Source organism: Perca fluviatilis, chromosome 18, assembly GCF_010015445.1.
Source record: "Perca fluviatilis chromosome 18, GENO_Pfluv_1.0, whole genome shotgun sequence".
Taxonomy (NCBI): Eukaryota; Metazoa; Chordata; class Actinopteri; order Perciformes; family Percidae; genus Perca; species Perca fluviatilis.
Window position 1 is genome coordinate 15,169,293 of NC_053129.1, and position 19,138 is coordinate 15,188,430.

Genomic DNA, 19,138 nt, shown 5'->3' on the forward strand with positions numbered 1-19,138 from the left:
GACTAAGCAGGTAAGTAAACCATCAAAGTAACCTGAACCACAAACTCCTTTGAACATAGATTTGTGACGTCTGTGTATCTTTGAGTAAATTCTTCCTTTTGTGTCTTTTAAATATTTTTGTCTGCTTTTGTTCTGTGTCTCAGAGAGAAAGCCAAATGGAAAGAGAGAGAAGATGCGTGGCTGAAGATTGAGAATCTTGCAAAGTCAAACCCACAGGTGAGCAAAGAAATTTTAACAGAGTAATATATACTGCAGACACTTCACTGACTGAAGATGTGTTTCAGAATTGCCTCAGTTGCACTTGTCCAATCATAGTCTTTGAGTATGCACCAACATAGCTTAAACAAGCTGAGTTGGAGAAGTGGGTAGAGGCTCCAGATACAGTATGTTCATGGTAGCACTACAGAAAAGCTCATTGAGATTTCAAAATGAATCAACATTTCTTAAAGTTGATCAAAGCTTTAAAATCAAAAGAAGGAAAAATCCAGCACACACCAGAAACGTTTTTATGTGGTTCCTTTTTAACTAGGGCTGTCCAACGATTACATTTTTTTTAAACCGTGATTAATCGCTGAATTTCTATAGTTAATTGCATGTTTTATCACATGATTAAAATTCTATTATTTTGCATTTCAGAACTGTTTTTAAGTACATATTAAAAATGGAAAGCAATTCTTACCAGTGTATATTGATTGGGAATCAAATGAATGCAAAGAAAGTTACTTTATGAACTTGACTTTAAGATTTGTATTAGTTTATTTATTTACTGTAAACAAAAGAAGAAAAAAGGAAAAAAAAGATTTAATAATAATAATGTAATAACTATAACAATAACTTACTTCACCAGTAAATTGCTGTTGAACGACAAAAACAACCACCAGATGGAAAAATGGTATTTTACAATTACTGTGAATGCACCACGAGGCTACTTGTTTTAAGTGAACGCACCGTCTGTGTTGTTTAATTCCGACAGGTCCCGCTGTTGGAATCCTCCACAGTTAAATACAGTCACACTTTACACTGTTTAACGTTAGCTGTCAGCATTTTAACCGTGTTTAATCCAGCTGCTAGCTAAAGGTAGGCTAACGTTACCTGCTGTCAGGTGTAGTGTAAAGTCAGGCACCGAAATTTTTGTTCTTATTCGGTGTCGTTACTACCGTTTAGGTCGGCACGTTTCGGTTTCCCAACCCCACTTACCAGAGTCAGTATAGTGTGCAGTAACTTCTAAATAATGTTGATTACTCACTGACGTCCAGTGATCACCGGTTGATGAGACATAAAAAAAATGAGACATTAAAAAAATAGCGATCATAACGCGTTATGATCGCTACTACTTTTAACCATTCCTCCTCCTCTTCCCCCCCCCCATCCCCCCGTACAGTTTCTGATATACGTGGACTCGATAGGCTCAGGTAGTCCGATGGACATGGAGACAGACGGGCCGCTGCTAGACGATGTCAACATGCTAAAGAAAGCTATGACGGAGGAAGCCACACAGGTAAGGAATGGAGTGTCCGAGTCTAGTGTAGCAGTGAATATCACGGTGTTCTTAGGTCTAACATTGCTTATCACTTCAGTAAAATCACTGCGAGGCAATTTCTTATCTTTTTATTTTAGTTTTTTTAGTTTTTAGTGGGTGTATGCTTAAATGGAATCCATGAGGCTTGAAAGCACTTACCAAGTTAAATTAAAGCTTCACAAAGTATTATGAAGCTTGCTCATGTTGGCACTCATGTTGGCACTATGGGCTTGTTGGGAGTGTGAGAGCGGGGTGCTTGAGAAGGCAGATATGTTTCTCTGTCTCGATAGAAGTTCAGACGTAGAAAAAGTACAGAAGTAAATGTACAACTTTTCTGTTCAGCTTTGCAGGCAACAGAAGTGAATTGACTGTGAAGTTGGTTTGGAGTGTAATTAGTTCTAATTGTTATCCCTCTCTGTCCCACTGTCTCCACGTGTCCAGGTCCTAAAAGAACAGCGTAGAGAGCGCCCATTGATGAGGAGGAAATCCGAGCTCCCCAGGGACATCTGCACTGTCACAGCCTTGGAGTTGCACCGGAGAGCCGAGGAAATGTTGACGACGCACGACGGCCACTAGGAGACCACCCAAGAGCCATCCTAAACCAGCAGCAGCATCCGCAGGGGAACCACAGGCCCACAGAGGCCAGCACAACAGCAGAACTCTGGTATCTCAGTCCAGCACAGCACAACACAGAACTGAACAGTCCCAGCTCCACCGGACGCAGGGAATGTCTAAAGCCACACGTCTAAGCCTTGTATGGCTTTTGTGGCCCCCACCCACCTTCAGCTTTTATCCACCTGGTTGTTGTCCTGGTCGCTGGACGGCAGACGCGACGGGAATGCACCATGGCCCCGAACTTCACCCAAGATACTGTCGTGGCGTTACCGCTTTTCCCTCCCTCGTTTTTCTCCTGTCCTCGCAACTCGTTGTCTTTTCGGGGTGCTGTGCTGCCCCCTTCTGGTCATTTCTCTCAGGTGTTCTGTTCTGTGCGTGAGCCGTCTTCTCTTCTCACCTCTTCTTTATAGATGTCAGGTGCTTGTACAAATAATATTAGCCTTTCGGTTTGATTTTTAAAAGAAAAAAACATCAGTTTATGAGAAAATGTCAGTTGTTTCTATATATTTAATATTAGCTATTCTCATAACATTTAAACTAGACAGCTGTTTATATTTTATTTTTTTCCTACATAGTGTATATTAGGAGCTCTTCTCAGAGTAAAACACACTTCCTATCCGTATAACTGCTCTGTTTGGAGCCCGCTATTTTTTTTTCTTTCTTCTTTTCATTAGCTGTGATGATTCATTGATGGTTCTGGTAATCAGGACAGGGTCATCTGGGACTACCGGTAGAACGTTAAGGATTCAAAGCTACAACACAACTCTGTTCATCCAACGGGGCTGGCCGGACAGGGGTCCAGAGTGCGTCCAAGCCTAGTTTGGTGCCAACTTGTCTTCAATTTAGTTCCTTTCTTTTAATTGTGTCGGCAATAAGTTAACGCAGGTTTGCGGTGTGTGTCGGTGGCTCAGATAGTTTGTTGTTACGTGGTTGGATCCGTTCGATTGGTCCTTGGGATGAGTCCAGCCCGAGCCTGGTTTGCTTCGCCAGTTACATGAGAGGGGATTGTTGGATTTATTTTTGGTTGCCCGTTCGCATCCAGCCGTGGTCGGAGCGTGTTCAACAGCGCTCATTAGCATTCAGTACAAGTCGCTGTCATTCATGTGAGGCTTACGAGAGGTCAGAGAGATGGAGTTGCTCGTCTGGGATTTACACAATGCTGCTGTGTGTTGACAGAAGTCAAACGGGGGCAGAAACTGTGCTGATAGCGATCGCTTTTTCTACTCTTCTCAAGCAAGACCCTTTTATTTATAAAACACGTGTTAGACTGCTCCATAGATGAGGTATGTTTGGTTCAAATAGGTCAAACATAAGCCTTTCTTTTCACAGTGCCTTTTATAGTCTAAAGGGATATTTGCTCAACCGAGAATTGTGTAGTAGCATGACCTAAAAAGCCAGATCATTGAAAAACAATTGTAACCTTAGTTTCCAAAAAAAACACCCCCCGACGCATTCAAGTCCGAACTTGGCACACCTCCAGCCGCTCGGATTCAAGCACATGCCTTGTTCAAGCTGCATAGTCGATTTTGTAATTAAAAGCTAAAGAGGAGAAGCAGAGTGGTCGCCCCAAGCCATTTCAGTGATGAAGCACTTCCTGATAAAACTTGAAAGAAAAATAGAAACACAACTGAAAAAAAACAACCAAACTATTAAAGAATTGAAATCCGTGATGCTGTCTGTCTTGGTGTGGGGCGGATAAGAGCTAGCCTCCACAGCAGAGGAAATCACCTCCGATTGTGACTTTTCCATTCTGCGCCCCCACTGTCCCACTCCACTTCTGATTTGTGCCATTGTTTGACCCCCTCTGCCCAGACCTGCACACTGACTGTAACCCCCCCCCCCCCAAGTAAAAACGCACTACCCTGTAGGGCTCGTTATTTGGACACCTGTTTGATCTGCTTCTGGATGCTTGCAAGTTCTTTTTTTTTTGTCGTGGTTTTATTCTTCCTTTGCCTGCAGAACCTCTTGTCAGTGTTTCAACTGAATGTGCAAATTGTAAATAATACTGCAGTCATGTTGTTTTTTTTCTTTCTCTTTCTCTCCATGTTTGTCTTGAAGAACAACATTCACCAAAGGCTTTTTACCCAACCCGTATCCCCCTGTGCCCTGGGTATTCCAGTGGATTTGATCAAAGTGATTCCATCCCTTCAGTAATCTGCAGCGGCGGGGGGGGGGGGGGGGGGGGGGGGGGGGGGGGGGGGGGGTGTTTTTTTTTAAAATAATTTTATATTTTGGGTTTTTGGGTTGTTTTTTTTTTTAAAATGGTTTTTTTTTATTTTTTTTAAAAAGAATGAAGTGTCCTTTAGTATATGTCTCATGCTAAATGGCTTCATTTGATATTGTGTATATATATAATGTACTTTTATTTTATGTAATATTAAATGGTTAGATTTCACATTTTTTACAAAACACCCTGTGTAAAGGATACAGAGGTTATTAGCAACCGCAGACAGTGGGTATGTGGCACTGACTTCAACACGCGTGACTACATTTAGAAACCGTATAGAATTTGGATAGTTTTTTTAAAATCTATTTTTAATCCAACATCTTTTCCGTTTTTGTTTTTCCATCTTCAGACGTGTTGAGATTCTAAATACATGAGCTTTTTGTGTGTGCTTTTATCCAAATCTCCAGTGGTGTACATCTATCTATATACAGCAAATAAAGAGAACATGTGAGTTTTATATTTTCATCCTAAAAAAAAAAAAGAACACTTCTGTGAGTCGTCATTGGTCATTCCCCCCCCCCCTCCCCCCCCTTGCAGCTCTCTTGATGAACACCAGCCCACCTCTGGCCCAGAAGCAACCACACGTCACGTTGCAGCTTTTTCGTGCCTTGGTTGTTAGCATGAACATGAGCTTCTACGTCAGAGAAGACATTTGGCATTTACACTCTACTCTCTGAAAAAGCCTCTGACGTGTTAGGAGTGGTGAAAAAAATGTCTTTCTGGGTATTCTTTCTCGGCAACCACTTCGTGGCACTTCCACCTATTAGGACCGTTGAATTAACAGCAAGTCAGTGTCATTAATGTTAACTGAAATTTAGCGTTAGATTGTATGACTTGAGTCTTTATCCGTTCCATTTAACCTTCTACCCATGAAGTAACAGCTGGAACTTTACACGATACTGTAATAACTATTGTAAACATTTTCAACAATTTTCTATTTTATATTGAGTAAGCAAGTCATGCACTTGCCTGTCACCAGGCAGAACGGGTATACAGAACAGTTGGTGAAATACAGAGAGGACAGTTTAATCGTTTACTTTTTTTAGTCCTTAGAAAGATCTGGTCAAGCATTCATATAAATTTATATAATTTCTTTAAATTACATTTTTATAGGTTTGTAGATATGAAATATGGCATTTTTGTTGAAATCTTCAACCAAAAACAATGTAAAACCTCAAGGAAGGAACCAAATCTAATCCTAAAAATACATTTCATCTATAATCCTTGTCAAATTTGTCCAATTTAAATGGAAATGTAATCCTTTGCTGCCATCTGCTGGACAATATTGTTAAACATTTAACAGCATTGAAAGCCTGATGATTCATCTCGAGGCTTATCATAATCGGATCACTGCGATGAGGAGTTACACTATTACTGTTTGATCATAGTAAAAGGTGAAAGTCTTTCTCTCTCTCTCTCTCTCTCTCTCTCTCTCTCTCTCTCTCTCTCTCTGTACAGTTAACATGGACTACTATACTTCTACCTTACAATGGGAACCTTTTAAATGAAGGTTTCATGAAGCCTACTTGTAGCCTATTACCACAGATCAATGCCTCTTGATATTTCTTTGACTCTTATTTTAAAGCAGTTTCTATGAATTTGTTAAAATCATTAATTAATATAAGAAATGTTGCATTTTCTCTGAATGATGTTGCCTCTTGTTTAAATAGGGTGTTATGTGTCTGCTTTTGTTTGATATCGGTTATTTTATTATTGCTGCAGAAGTGAATTAGAGTCAATTTGTAAATCACTGAATAAACTGCCATTGGTATTCTGGTAGATGTTGCTGGGCGCTGCCATCAGCCAATAACCGATGCCCTAACACTCTCTAGATTGGCTTGTCAGAGGTCATTTAAGTTCCTCTATTCATTTGAAAACAAAAGTGAGGTTTAGCACCCGCCCACCCTCTTGTGTCTGGCACCCCTGCTGGGATCTGCACTGAACCCAGATGAACCACGCGGGGATTCAGAAAACAAATAGACTCGCACATATTTCGCCTCTAAAACACAAACTAGGCCTACGTGTTGGGCTGCTGCTGTAGCAGTGATGACGACACGGTGAACAAGACATTGCAATCGTTGATTTGTAAGTATCCACTTTGAACTTGTTTTATTGCTGCGTATTTTATCTGCGGGATTCACCCTCGGTGCATTCCACAGATCCTATTTTTCAGAGCCAAACATAAATTCATGTATTAGCTTTGGAAGAGCAAAACACGGTAGCATAATAGACTTTTTCTCTAAATGACTGCCGTAATGAGGATGCAAATTGTCTCCTCATTATCAACACATTGTACCCCAATTATCTAAGAGGAAATATTCCCCTGGGCTGGATACGTCATTAAAAATCAAAATACGTCAGTGGCTTTTGTACGTGGTTTAAAGACTATGTGCCTCTTTTTTTTTTTTTTTTTTTTTTTCTCTCTCTCTCTCTCTCTGTGTGCTGTCAGACGAGGTCACTTGGGTTCATAGGTTTTGCCTGCAGTGGGAGTGCTGTGCTGTCGAACTTGACTCGAAGTATGTTGTGTTGCTTTCTTTGTGTGATCAGGATGTTCTGACAGCCTCCGTTGACTGTCAGAGTGCTCAGATCCCCAAAAAAAACCTGGTCTTTGCATCCAAAAAACATCTTGTCAGAACATATCGTCATGGAAACAGAGCTCAAAAGTATGGAGAGTCAACCCCATTGTGACGACATCCAATCAGACATAAGGAAAAGCTTTCAGCGCTGCATTACTTTACTCTGAAGTGTAGTGTCGGTACGTGTGTGTGTGTGAGTGTGAGGATTAGGAGCCAGACTGACTCATCACACCACCCAGGGGGTCTGAGATCCGACTTAGCTCAGTGGTCCAAAGTGACGAGTCACACCTTGTCTCCTTGGTGAAAGTATTTTTCTCAGGGGGATAATCAGATAAGAAGTACAAAACATTTAATAAGGACAGAACTACAAATTCTAAGGTAAAACTGCTTTCACCTACTTTATGCATGTTACAGACTATACCTGCTAATAGTTAATAGCTTATTTCTAGTATTTTCTATGTTAGTAAAACCGACTACAGACTAGAAACATTATCAAATCATTCTGAAATGCATTACTTACTTTTTTGGAATTTTCATTATCAAGTTATTTGATGATTATTGCCTCAATTAACTGATTAAATGTCAGAAATTACAAGTTCAAGTTGACATCTTCAAACGTTTTGCATGCCCTTCTTTTTTTCCCCGCCTCTGCCCCTCAGACAGCCACCACTGGGTAAAAAGTGTAACATTTGTCAATAACTACTAATTTGAAGACATAAGTTTTAAATGTGCACATTTACCAATTTTCAGCAAAAATCACAAACACCATATGCAGAAGCTTGCTGGCGTCTGTCTGTTTATGATGTAGACAGCTCAGGTCTGATTGGTCTCAGAGCTCTGGTTCCAGATGGATAGGAAAATCAGAGTTATCACCCACCAACCCTAAATACCACTTCTGCCTAAAAAGTGTGTGAGTGTTGACAATGTTAGTCTGTTCTCCAAAAAAACATGTGTTTGTGTATGTGCAGCACCATGTGCATATCTGTGGGTTTGTGGTATAAAACTGTGGCAACCTCTTGAGCAGTAATCCTGGCACAATCCGGGCACACCAGAGCCACTTTGACTGTCTGGATCGCACGCACACACACACACACACACACACACACACACACACACACACACACACACACACACACACACACACACACACACACACACACACACACACACACACACACACACACACACACACACACACACGCACACTTTATTATCTTCCAGTATCTGGGGCACCTGGGGGTGTCCCATTGTCTGAAGCCATGCAGACACATAAGCCTCAGTCTGTACAAGGGACACAGGTAGCTGTTTGATTATATGTAGAGCAGTGTAGACACTGCAGCCCCACCTGACCGTCTGGAGCCTCGTTTCTCTCAGCACACAAGGTCTGAACACACTTGAGGGACACAGAAGGGGAAAAGAACTGAGCAGAGCACTGGCTTGTGTTTGGAAATAAAGGACGAGGAAGACAGAGGGAACTGGATGCAACTGACAAGCACAGAGAGAGAGAGAGAGAGAGAGAGAGGCAAAAGTCTTTCACACTCTTGCTCTTTTTCCACTTGGCTGAGCAATAGACGGATGTGCAGAAAGTGATGGAGGCAACGTTTTGCAGATGGGGATGTTCATATGAGAGGCTTTATCCATATAGCACGGGTGAAAGTTTTTTTCTCAGCATGTGCATGAGCGCATTATGTGCATTATGTGCTTAGCAGGTAAATTGTTTCTGGGCACATTTTTCCCAAACTATAGTATACTGGATGTGTTACAATGATTTGTACTAAATCAGGATTACATGTATTTAAACACACACCAACTTCAAATGTACCACTAACTGACAGTATTTATAGTAAGAACAGGCTACATTAATAAATCAGGATTTATCTTACCCCTTTCATGTTCCACCCAGAGAAGCCGTAAGCACACGTGTCCTCTGCAAACAGACCCAAGTTCAAGCTTGTTTCTTTGGCCGGTTATCAGCATGGCCTCCCATACATCATTGCTGGATGTAAACATAGACGGTTCAGTGTTTTTACAGCTTCATGTGAATATAAACACAACACATAGGAATAGTGTATGAAAAATGTTGTAGAAAAGACAAACATGATTATACTGAGCACGGTCTGCACTTTAGAAAACGATTCTGTCCATGAAAGTCATGCTTCCACACGAGATCTTTTAACAGATGCCCTCCAATGGTAGAAAGCAAACAGGAGCCTCTTCTGCTGGATCTAATTGAAACGTTAGCCTGATCTCTGGTAGCCAGCCACGTGGGGTGGGGGGGTCAAGCTAATTTAATGCATGCTCGGGCTCTAGAGCGTCTCATACGAACACAGAAAGAAACAGACTTTATTGATGTTGTTGTACACTGAAAACCCAGATTCAGTTGTAATTCAACTTTTTAGTGGTCACTACTTATTCTTTCATGTTCTGTTAAAAACCATCATTCATTACTAAATCGCATTAGTTGTTTGTAATTATCAGCTTAATAATGCAGTGCACAGATCTCATTAAACAGGGATAACTAAGGATGTTAAGTTTCTGTCTGGGAGGGGCGTGGTCATTTGAACTGTTCGGTGCTGAAGCAGAGGCTCATAAATATATGTTCTGAAAGGTTTCTGTCCTAGTTAAAGTGTGTTTTGTTAATGTTTTGGGTGTGCATTTATGTTATCTGTGTTTAGGTTTTGTGTGGTTGATTGATTTAGTGATCATGTTTATGGTTGGCCGGATCCTACGCCGTATCCTGAAGTGCACCTCTTGAAAAATGTAACTACACGCCAGACAGCAACCCAACATTGAATAAATATAGATTTTCCATCTGAATTATCATTATGGTTGATATTGAAATTTCAAAGCAAAATAAATGTTGAATCACCATTACCATATCGATGAAACCTGACGTTATTACAGTATTTCTGAATTGCTAAAACACTAAAATCCATTTGCAAAACCAAAGTTGCAAGTGTACAAACCACTTTATTGATTGAATCACACAGTTTGCAGAACCTTAAACACTTCTCATGTGGTTAGACACAACTAGCAAATCGGAATCACTTTTTGTGCAAAACTGTAAACACATTGTCATTCACAAAGCACATGTAGCATTGTGGTGCACACAACTCAAAATGGCACAACACAGCCCCCAAAAGTGAAACACAAGCAACACACTGTTGTCATCGGTAACACACGAGCACTCAAAATTGAACACACCTGTTTCAAATCAGTAATGTGTTGCACCTAATCAGTAATCAGGATATAAAGCCATGTCAAATCCAAATGGCATGTGTGATTTTCACAATGGAGGGCAGGAGAGAAGGTGGAGGTGGAGGTGGAGGTGGAGGGAGGAGGAGGAGGAGGAGGAGGGAGGAGGAGGAGGAGGAAGGAGGAGGACGACGAGGAAGAGGAAGAGGAAGAGGAAGAGACGGAGGAGGAGGAGGAGGAGGAGGAAGAGGCGGCGGAGGAGGAGGAGGAGGAGGAAGAACAACAAGAGCCATCATTTCCAATGAAATTAGAGCAACAATCATAGACCATGTTCTGGTTCCTGGAATGAGTATGAGGGAAGCAGGACTATGTGTTCAACCAAATATAAGCAGGTTCTCTGTGGCCTCCATTGTCAGGACATTCAGAGAAGAGAACCGGTAAGTGGACTATCATTTGTGGTCCCTCAAACTTACAGTACAGTATGTACAGTCGTGGAACGTCTCAGTAAATTACTGTAACATATCTCTAGAAATTGGCCCTTTTCTTGCAGTGATATACTTGTATAATAGTATTTTATGTATTGTACATATTTGGTGACATTTCAATGCATTAGGCCTGTCTGTACATTTCTAACAAGAGGTTTTATTTGCTAGAATGGAAAGACATGCCGGTGGAAGGAGAGGTATGTTCTCACAACAGCAGGAGACCATTATTGTCAATATGGTCCTTTCAAAATAATCTCATGCGTGAAATACAACAGCGAGTTGAGGAAAACAACGTGAATTTTGAAGGAATCAACAGCGTGAGTCTCTCCGCAATTGACCGTGTCCTGAAACGCAACCTGATAAGTCTCAAACAATCCTACAGAGTACCATTTGAGAGAAATTCTGAAAGGGTAAAAGAGCTACGATATCAATATGTACAAGTAAGTAATCATGTCCAGAGATTATACAGCACTATTGAGTTACTGTACATCTTTACTGTGTTGAATGTAATGCAGCACATGTATACAGAGTCATGAAGCCTGGAATGCTATGTCATTTACGTTACTTCAAAAATGTATTTTTGTTCATTTCTATAGAGAATGTTTCAACTGGATTCCATGGAGAGGCCTCATGAGTGCATCTTCTTGGATGAAGCTGGCTTCAATCTCACCAAGAGGAGAAGGAGAGGCCGCAACATTATTGGTCAATGTGCCATTGTAGAGTTGCCAGGGCAGCGTGGTGGCAACGTGACCATATGTGCTGCCATCAGCAGCTACAGGGTTATTCACCGCCATGTAACTCTAGGGCCTTACAACATCTTCTAACGTTTCTGTATGCTCTACAGGAAGCACTACTGAGACGTGAACAGAGAGGTGATGAGCAGGCCGAGAGAGAAACACTCAAAAAAATGTGTTTTAGCAATTCAGAAATACTGTAATGTCTGTGGCTTGGTAGAGTTGCATTTCCTGGTTCTCCTTCTTCATAAACAACATGAACTCAAGGAGTGGGTTCACTTTTCCTGCTCCAGATTTCCCACCATGGTCAGAAAACACAGGGGAGACACTTTGTTTCTCTCACTATGACTCTAGAGTCTCTACTCGCTCCGAAGCTAATCGCTGTCACCTCTCACTTCTCCCTCGCTCTACCACACACACAACACACACACACACACACACACACACAACACACACACACACACACACGCCGGCTCGACGCACACACCAGCGCACAAGTATAAACCTCAGACCACTTACGTAGGCTATGGCGAAAGCTCTGCGTGGAGCCTGCACAGGACCATCTATATGTGACAAAACTACGTCCTGCCGTCATCACATACGTGAGCTGCGTCTCCAGATACTTATACTTGATTGGTTTGTTGACGGGCTTCCCCGTCCTCTCGTATCCTCTCTCTGGGTCGGACTTTTTCCAACTGACTGCTGCTCTTTTTGTTTTGGTGTGATGTTGAGAAGCAAGACACGGGAACTTTCTTTCTGGAGCATTTATTCAGAGACAAACGGAAACCTCCACTGTACATTTACTACCACTTAACAAATAAACCGCTGATGTATTCTCTGCTCTGATAGCCGACAGCTGTCTGCTCCGAGCGCATTCACCGTCACTCTCTCTCGCTAAGCACCGAGCTATTCCTTAAAGGAGCTTCCCCGGTCTTGTAACACAAGGAGAGCCTGCCAGAGCTTCTTGTATTTGGTCCGAAAGTCCGAACCATCCAAAAAATGCTTTCACACTATAAACGAACCGGACCAGTTTGGTCCGGACCGAGACCACCTCTTTTTATCAGACCAAAAGTTAGTCTTTTGATCCGGACCGTGGTCCAGGGGGAGGTTTCACACCTGTAATTTTGGTTCGGATCAAACTAAAAAGTCCGAAAGTCTGGACCAAATGAGGTATGTGTGAAAACGCCCAAAGTGTCTCCCCTGTGTTTTCTGACCACGGTGGGAAATCTGTAGCAGGAAAAGTGAACCCTCTCCTTGATTTCATGTTGTTTATGAAGAAGGAGAACCAGGAAATGAGTTGCGGGAAATGCAACGCTACCAAGCCACGGCCAGGCGACGTGCGTCGCTACGACGTTTAGTTAAATATTTTGAGAGGTGCACGTCAGGCTACGGCGTAGGGTCCGGCATAGACGCAGAGGGGTCTGCGGGGGTACGCCGTTGATTCTACGCAGAAGCACAAAATGGCCTTTAGCCTACTCTGGATGTATCGTGAGCTAAACCAGGTAATGGTATCGCTGTCACTGTGTCACGAGCCAAAGCATTAGGATATTGTTGTAGCAACCAACGTAGGAATACCTTGTATAGCGCATTTCATGAAACCCACGGACGCTTTACACAACGGAGGACAAGGGGAAAGAAAATAGTAGGCCAACACAAACACGCACTAAAAGGAAACACTAAATGGAAGGGGGGCGTAATTTAATGTCAGCTATTGACGCACAACCACATTGCGCATTGTAGGCCTAAAGTTATTTCAATCAGGAGAGACTTCGTTGAAGATATGTAATGATTTATTGTACATGTGCATGAAATGTACAGTACAGTCTTTGGAGATTAGACTCCACCATCATTTAAAAATTCGGAGTAACTTTTAAAAGAGGTAGAAGCCGAAATATGAACCCCCCGATGGAGCCTAGACACTGATGGTGGCGTGAGGAGCCTGAAGACCAACACCGAAAGCCGCCGGCAGAGGCCTGCCGGAGGAGGACCCAGGAGCCGCGAGGGGCGAAGACCGGAGGAGCAGGGGAGGAGGAGGGCGGTGCACTTATCCCGAAATGACAACTGAGCAGCAGAGAGAGCGACAGGTTTAAAACAGGGATGTCGTGCAGTGATTGGCTCGTGATTTTCATGGCCGCTTCTGATTAAGTTAAGACTAAAGTGAACACCTCTACAGCTGATCCATTCAGGGGAGTGAGAAGTGATTATGTTTAAGAAGTCGTCCTGAAAGAATTTGCGCAGAGCTCCATTTTATGAATTACATAGACATATTACATACCTGAGGGCCAATTCGGGGACGTTTTTGAATCCTCCATCTGTGGAGCGCCCGACCGAGATTGCCTCGGTTTCGCCCGTCGTCTTTCACTTTCCCTTTTAGCTTTAGTTGTTCTTGATTTAATTTCCTTCTTTTCTGTGACCTTTTACCTGACTGGTTACACTAATACAGGCTTTTCCGGTGATACACTCTGTGAAATCTGTGACCTTTCGGATTGTGTGCTCTGTAGCGCCGTCTACCTGCCGCAAATCATTTTGTGACTTTGCGGGAAAAATCAAAACCCAGGCAGAGGCTTTACTAAAAACTATATAAAACTAGCGTTCTTTTCACTGTTAGTCTCGTTCACTGTTACAGGTCATTTATGATCATCAGATGGAAATTTACACAGTTTCAGAAACGTGTAAAAGTTACATATAGTCACTTTAACTTAACATGCTTATTTTAGACAACATGACTCCAGAAAAAAAATGATTGATGTTTAGCATACTAATGATTTTTTTTGTAATGATTACTAATGTAAACTTGATTTGTCTAGTGCATCAACTCACTGCTCTGTGTTAATACAACTTGACCTGGTTTAATGCAATGGGTTTTCACGCAAATTTCTAGTAAAGTCAACTCATTTGGGATAACGATAAGTGTAGGTGGCGGTGGAAGGATTATCTGCTGGATGTCCACCCTTAGTGTCAGGATAATAATAAACTAATAATATATTCTTTATTTGCCAAGTATATTTTTACACATACAAGCAATGTATCCTCTGCATTTAATCCATCCTAACAAATTAGGAGCAGTGGGCAGACATCGTAGGCTACAGCGCCCGGGGCCCGGGTTTTCTTCAATAAACCTCAAGTTTCTCTCAGTCTCCTCCCTCTGACACAGTGCTCTTTCATTTCCTCATTCATTCATTCAGGCTGTATCAGGCGCATTTTATAGGTTTGTTATCTGCATGAATAAATAAAAATCCTTGATTTATTAACCGTGTTAGGCAGACTATACGTTTTTTTTTTCTCAAAACACGGCATTTCCTTTTGTCGACGATCCCTTTGATGAAGAAGCTGTATTACTTCGCAGGGAGTTAAACATACGTCGGGAGATGATATTGAGGCCCCGACTATAGATGCATTTTCATTTCCAGATACTAGCCTACGGTACCTACCTGTTTGAGCGGTATCGTTTTTCTTCCCAGTCTATCAGATATGTAGCCTACATAACCTTATCCGTCCTCATATCACCAACGTCACCCATCATGGACATGCTCTACATCCCAGCAGATTATTTGTGTCACATTAAAAAAAAAAAAAATCTTTGCAACATTGGTAATGCGGAACATATTAGTAAAGCCACTGTAGCAAAGTGCCGTCAGAAGAGTGTGACTCACTCTGAAATGTGTTTCAAACGTTTTTGTAGTGTTCCCTGGCCACAAACCAGTAAAAAGGAGTTCCACAGTATTGCAATGTAAACCCTTTGAAATAAAAGATTATGAATTATAATTCTGTTAATGAAGTTCCCTCTGTAGTTCACCACACCTGCAATCAATTAGCCTCAATCAGCCACAGACTTATTAGGCAGCACCTGTACACACCTTTTCACTTCCTTTTGTTCCAAACCACATGGAGGATCTTTGATGCTGGACATGCTGTGTTTCCTGCCTTGTGTGCGTTATTACTCTAATTGTGGAATTGAAAGTGTCTAGACAGAACTGTTCTTATCGACACCTCCACTGGTCTCAAGCCAGCCACCTGCACATCCCTCTACACCTCCTTTTCAGCTATACTTATGATTAAATATGATATACACTATATTGGAATATATGCATTTACTCTAGCATTCCCACGCAAATTCTCTCTCTTGCAGCAGCCGCTGTTTTGCTTTTTTTTAACGAAATACATGTTCAAACTCGCTGTATGTGAGCATGAGTATTTCCACCAACCCATTTGTTTGTGGTTGTTACCATGGTGAATTGTAGTATCATGGTTCCATTCATGCTGCCTTTTTATTGTGGTGGTGCACACACATTAAACCAACTCAAATCAGCTGTTCTGGAACCGAAAAACTCATACCCCGTTTACACGTACGTGGATATTTTGAAAAACTGAGACATTTCCCTTCGTTTGTGCCCTTCGTTTACACGCAAACGGAGAATTTGCCTCTGAAAACGAGTCTTTTTAAAAATTGAGGGAGTAATTTGTTGCTGTTGTTGCTATTTTCGGGATTCTGATTGGCTAATGTGGCCTTGAGCTTCTCGTTACACTGCCACCTACAGGTTTGCCATGCTCTTGATGGCATTGATGGCATATATACACGGGTACGTGTAAACAAACACTTTTCTGAAAACTGACAGCTGTGCACGATGCTATTTTTGAAAACGGAGAGGTTGAAATGTCCGTTTATGAAAAAAGCCGGGCACGTGTAAACGTAGTGTCAGAGTTTCAACTCAGACATCAGGGTTAGACTCAGAGTTTGTTAAACCTCCTTCCTGAAACTGGAACACCTGGAGGAAACCCCACGCAAACACGGGGAGAACAGGCAAACTCCACACAGAAAGGCCCTGGCTGGACCAACGATCGAAACAGATACTCAGCAGTGCCTACTTGCTGTGAGGCAGCAGTGTTCACCACTGAGCCACCGTGGATTGTGTCCTAGTTGCTGCTTGGACTAACTTCCAACCCTCTCAAGATAATTCACAGTTCATGGCTGTTGGCTAACCCTGTCTGCACATGTTCTAGGAAAAACACTTATGAAAGCACGTTGCCTCAGTTTACCTTAGGAGTCTTGTGCCTGATGGTCCTTGAACACTCATGAGTGAGAGCAGCGCCGAGTTCGAGGACGTTCAAAGCGTGCACTGAACTGACACATGGGTTTCTGTTTGTAAAGTGCATCTGAGGATAAATAAATCATTTGTATTGATTGTGTCAGATGCACATGAGTCAGAAAGAGACCACACGATTCAACTTAAAACCATATCAGACAAACAACTGATCATCCAAGCCTTATACTTGCGTTCTGTGTGTGTGTGTGTGTATGTGTGTGTCTGTCTGTCTGGAGGATTAAAAGTATGTCCACTTGGCAGCAGACCAGGGCTGAATCAATCTTCCTTGACAACTATAGATTTTGCAAAACGGAAACGCTCAATGAGGTTGCTACTGTATAATGTTAAGATCATGGCAGAAAAAGTGACAGCGGTGACAAGTTTTCTTCAAAGCTTTCCAAAACTGTTATTATGGTTTGTTCAGAGTCTGCTGCCGGCCTTACTTCACATCCTTACTGGCATCTTTCTGAGAGGTAATTTCCAAGGATGCACACAAGAAGCACCCATAAACACAGTATACGCCAGATGGCCATCATATGCACGTAGAGTTTTCCCTTATTGCCTCTATGTTTAAGATTACATTAAGCAGGGTTACACTATTTTACAAGGATATCTAATGGAAACAGTACATACTGGGTGAATAGTGACACAATGGACCAATAGTATGGGGTCAATTTGCAGGTGTGTACAGTACTGTCTGTATCCGTGTTCCTTTGCAGAAGAATCTGTGCAACATCAGTTCTTTACTATAACACCACTTTATCTTTATACACTTTACTTAAGAACTTTTATATTACTTAATTCATATTTATTTGTCATTTTAGCCCTATATATTTTGTTAAATATTGTTTTTATTGACTTTTTTGACAACATATGAACAAAATATAAAAAACAACACCCAAAATACAAACAAACACATATGCACACACACACACACACACACACACACACACACACACACACACACACACACACACACACACACACACACACACACACACACACACACACACACACACACACACACACACACACACACACACAGGGGAGAGGTACAAGCATGGCCAGTTCATCCTAACCCTACATTTAGCCCTATATCTTAACTTGCATTATTTTACATTCAGGTTTTGCTTTTGTTTTACAGTAATGAGCCTTGTTGGAGGTGCCTGAGGCCTAAGATTTTCATTGCCAACGACTACTTCTGTTATTGTTGTGCAAATGACAAATAAATATCCTTGAACAATGTGAAACAGACAAGGTAATGAGATTTACAAGGGACTGAAAATCAAATCCAGTTCCACAGCTTTGGTGATTCAATCAGTCTGTGTGTTGTGGTCTAAATATAGATTTGGAAAGGGTTTTGCTAGTTGAATTTAAGTCAAATGCTGGACCATCACGTAAATAACTGATTGGTATTTAGTATCTTTTTCACATGCAACACAACAGTGCATCCATTGCTAATCAGATGAAACCCTCTGACACTGTCAGTTCCACTTTAGTCTTTCCACACACTGGCTCGACTGAATCAATTTGTTATTATGTGATGAGATGGTTAAGTAAAATGTCAACAACAAAAAAAATCGAACAATCTCAGCTTCTATGGTACACTGCGTTTGTCCCACAACTAGAGTGTACTTACTGTACATCCATTCAGTTACAACTATATAGTGAACAGTATTTGTGTACTGATGTAGCCACATGACAAACTTGCGTTACACTTCCCACGAAGTGCAAAAGATTTGCGTCCTTCCGTAAAATGTAAATTACTTTATTACAGGACTATAACTTTTACTGTTACATGCACATATTGCTAGTAAAGTTACTGCAAAATGATGGTACTTTAGTTAGCTATATATTTTATCATTAGCTACATTAGAGGAGGAGTCTGGTCTTCCAAAGCCTCATCCTCTCTTAGCTTGTTGTGAGCAAAGGTTTCTGAACCAACATTAATTGTAGTTTTGGAATTTCGGATTTCAATCTCTCCTGTTCTGATATTTTCCATCGGAAAAATAATAATCTGCTATCCTGATCTAACCTGACGCGCCAGATGGTTTGTTAAACAGAACCATCTGAGAAGCCGTCATTGGAAATTGGGGCCGGATTCTTCACAAAATACTTGGCAGGTGATTCGACCCTCTGTCTGTCGGGAGAAGAGCCGTTCTTTGCTCTTCTTTCAATGAAGAAAGACTCTGCAGTTCTGATGTAACTGATGCTACTGCAGTACCTACGCTAACCTATTGGCGGCCATTGTTGTTTTGAACAAACAGTCGTCTCTCTGTGTCGTCACACACCTCAACCACGCCCGTAGCTGCCAGTAGCTCTTTGCATGATGCTGATCCTGTGATTATTACTTGATCTTGTGATATTGTGAGACTTCATCTGGTGTGCAATTAAACCCTGAGCAATTGTGGTGCAAAAAAAACCAAGTGCAAGTCTTAAAGTCTAGAGGTATGTTCAGAAGAAATGTGAAGGGAATTTTTGAGGCAGCACGATTGCAAATAAAGTCTATCAAAATACACAAGTGGATGCAAATGTGCCCTTATAGTGGCACAAATTGAGGCAGATATGTAACCACGCAAGTTGAAAATGACTGAAAAATGTACCCCTATGCGGATGACTCCACTATAAATGTGATCATGAGACAAAAGGAGAAAAGGAACTGGAGGAAAACAACTAAAAGAACAGAAGTTGGCAGTTTGCTAA

At 41.6% G+C, this 19,138-nt stretch overlaps 1 protein-coding gene across 3 annotated transcripts in view; it reads left to right on the forward strand.

Moving 5' to 3' along the window:
- Positions 1-4,290, forward strand: part of ppp2r5cb (protein phosphatase 2, regulatory subunit B', gamma b) — a 30,880-nt gene extending 26,590 nt beyond the window's left edge. For all 3 annotated transcript variants that reach the window (XM_039782230.1, XM_039782231.1, XM_039782232.1), the window contains 3 exons: positions 144-216; positions 1,382-1,498; positions 1,961-4,290. In XM_039782230.1, the coding sequence (XP_039638164.1) occupies positions 144-216; positions 1,382-1,498; positions 1,961-2,095 (325 nt within the window). In that variant the 3' untranslated portion in view covers positions 2,096-4,290. The remainder of the gene's footprint in view (positions 1-143; positions 217-1,381; positions 1,499-1,960) is intronic.
- Positions 4,291-19,138: the final 14,848 nt, after the last annotated feature.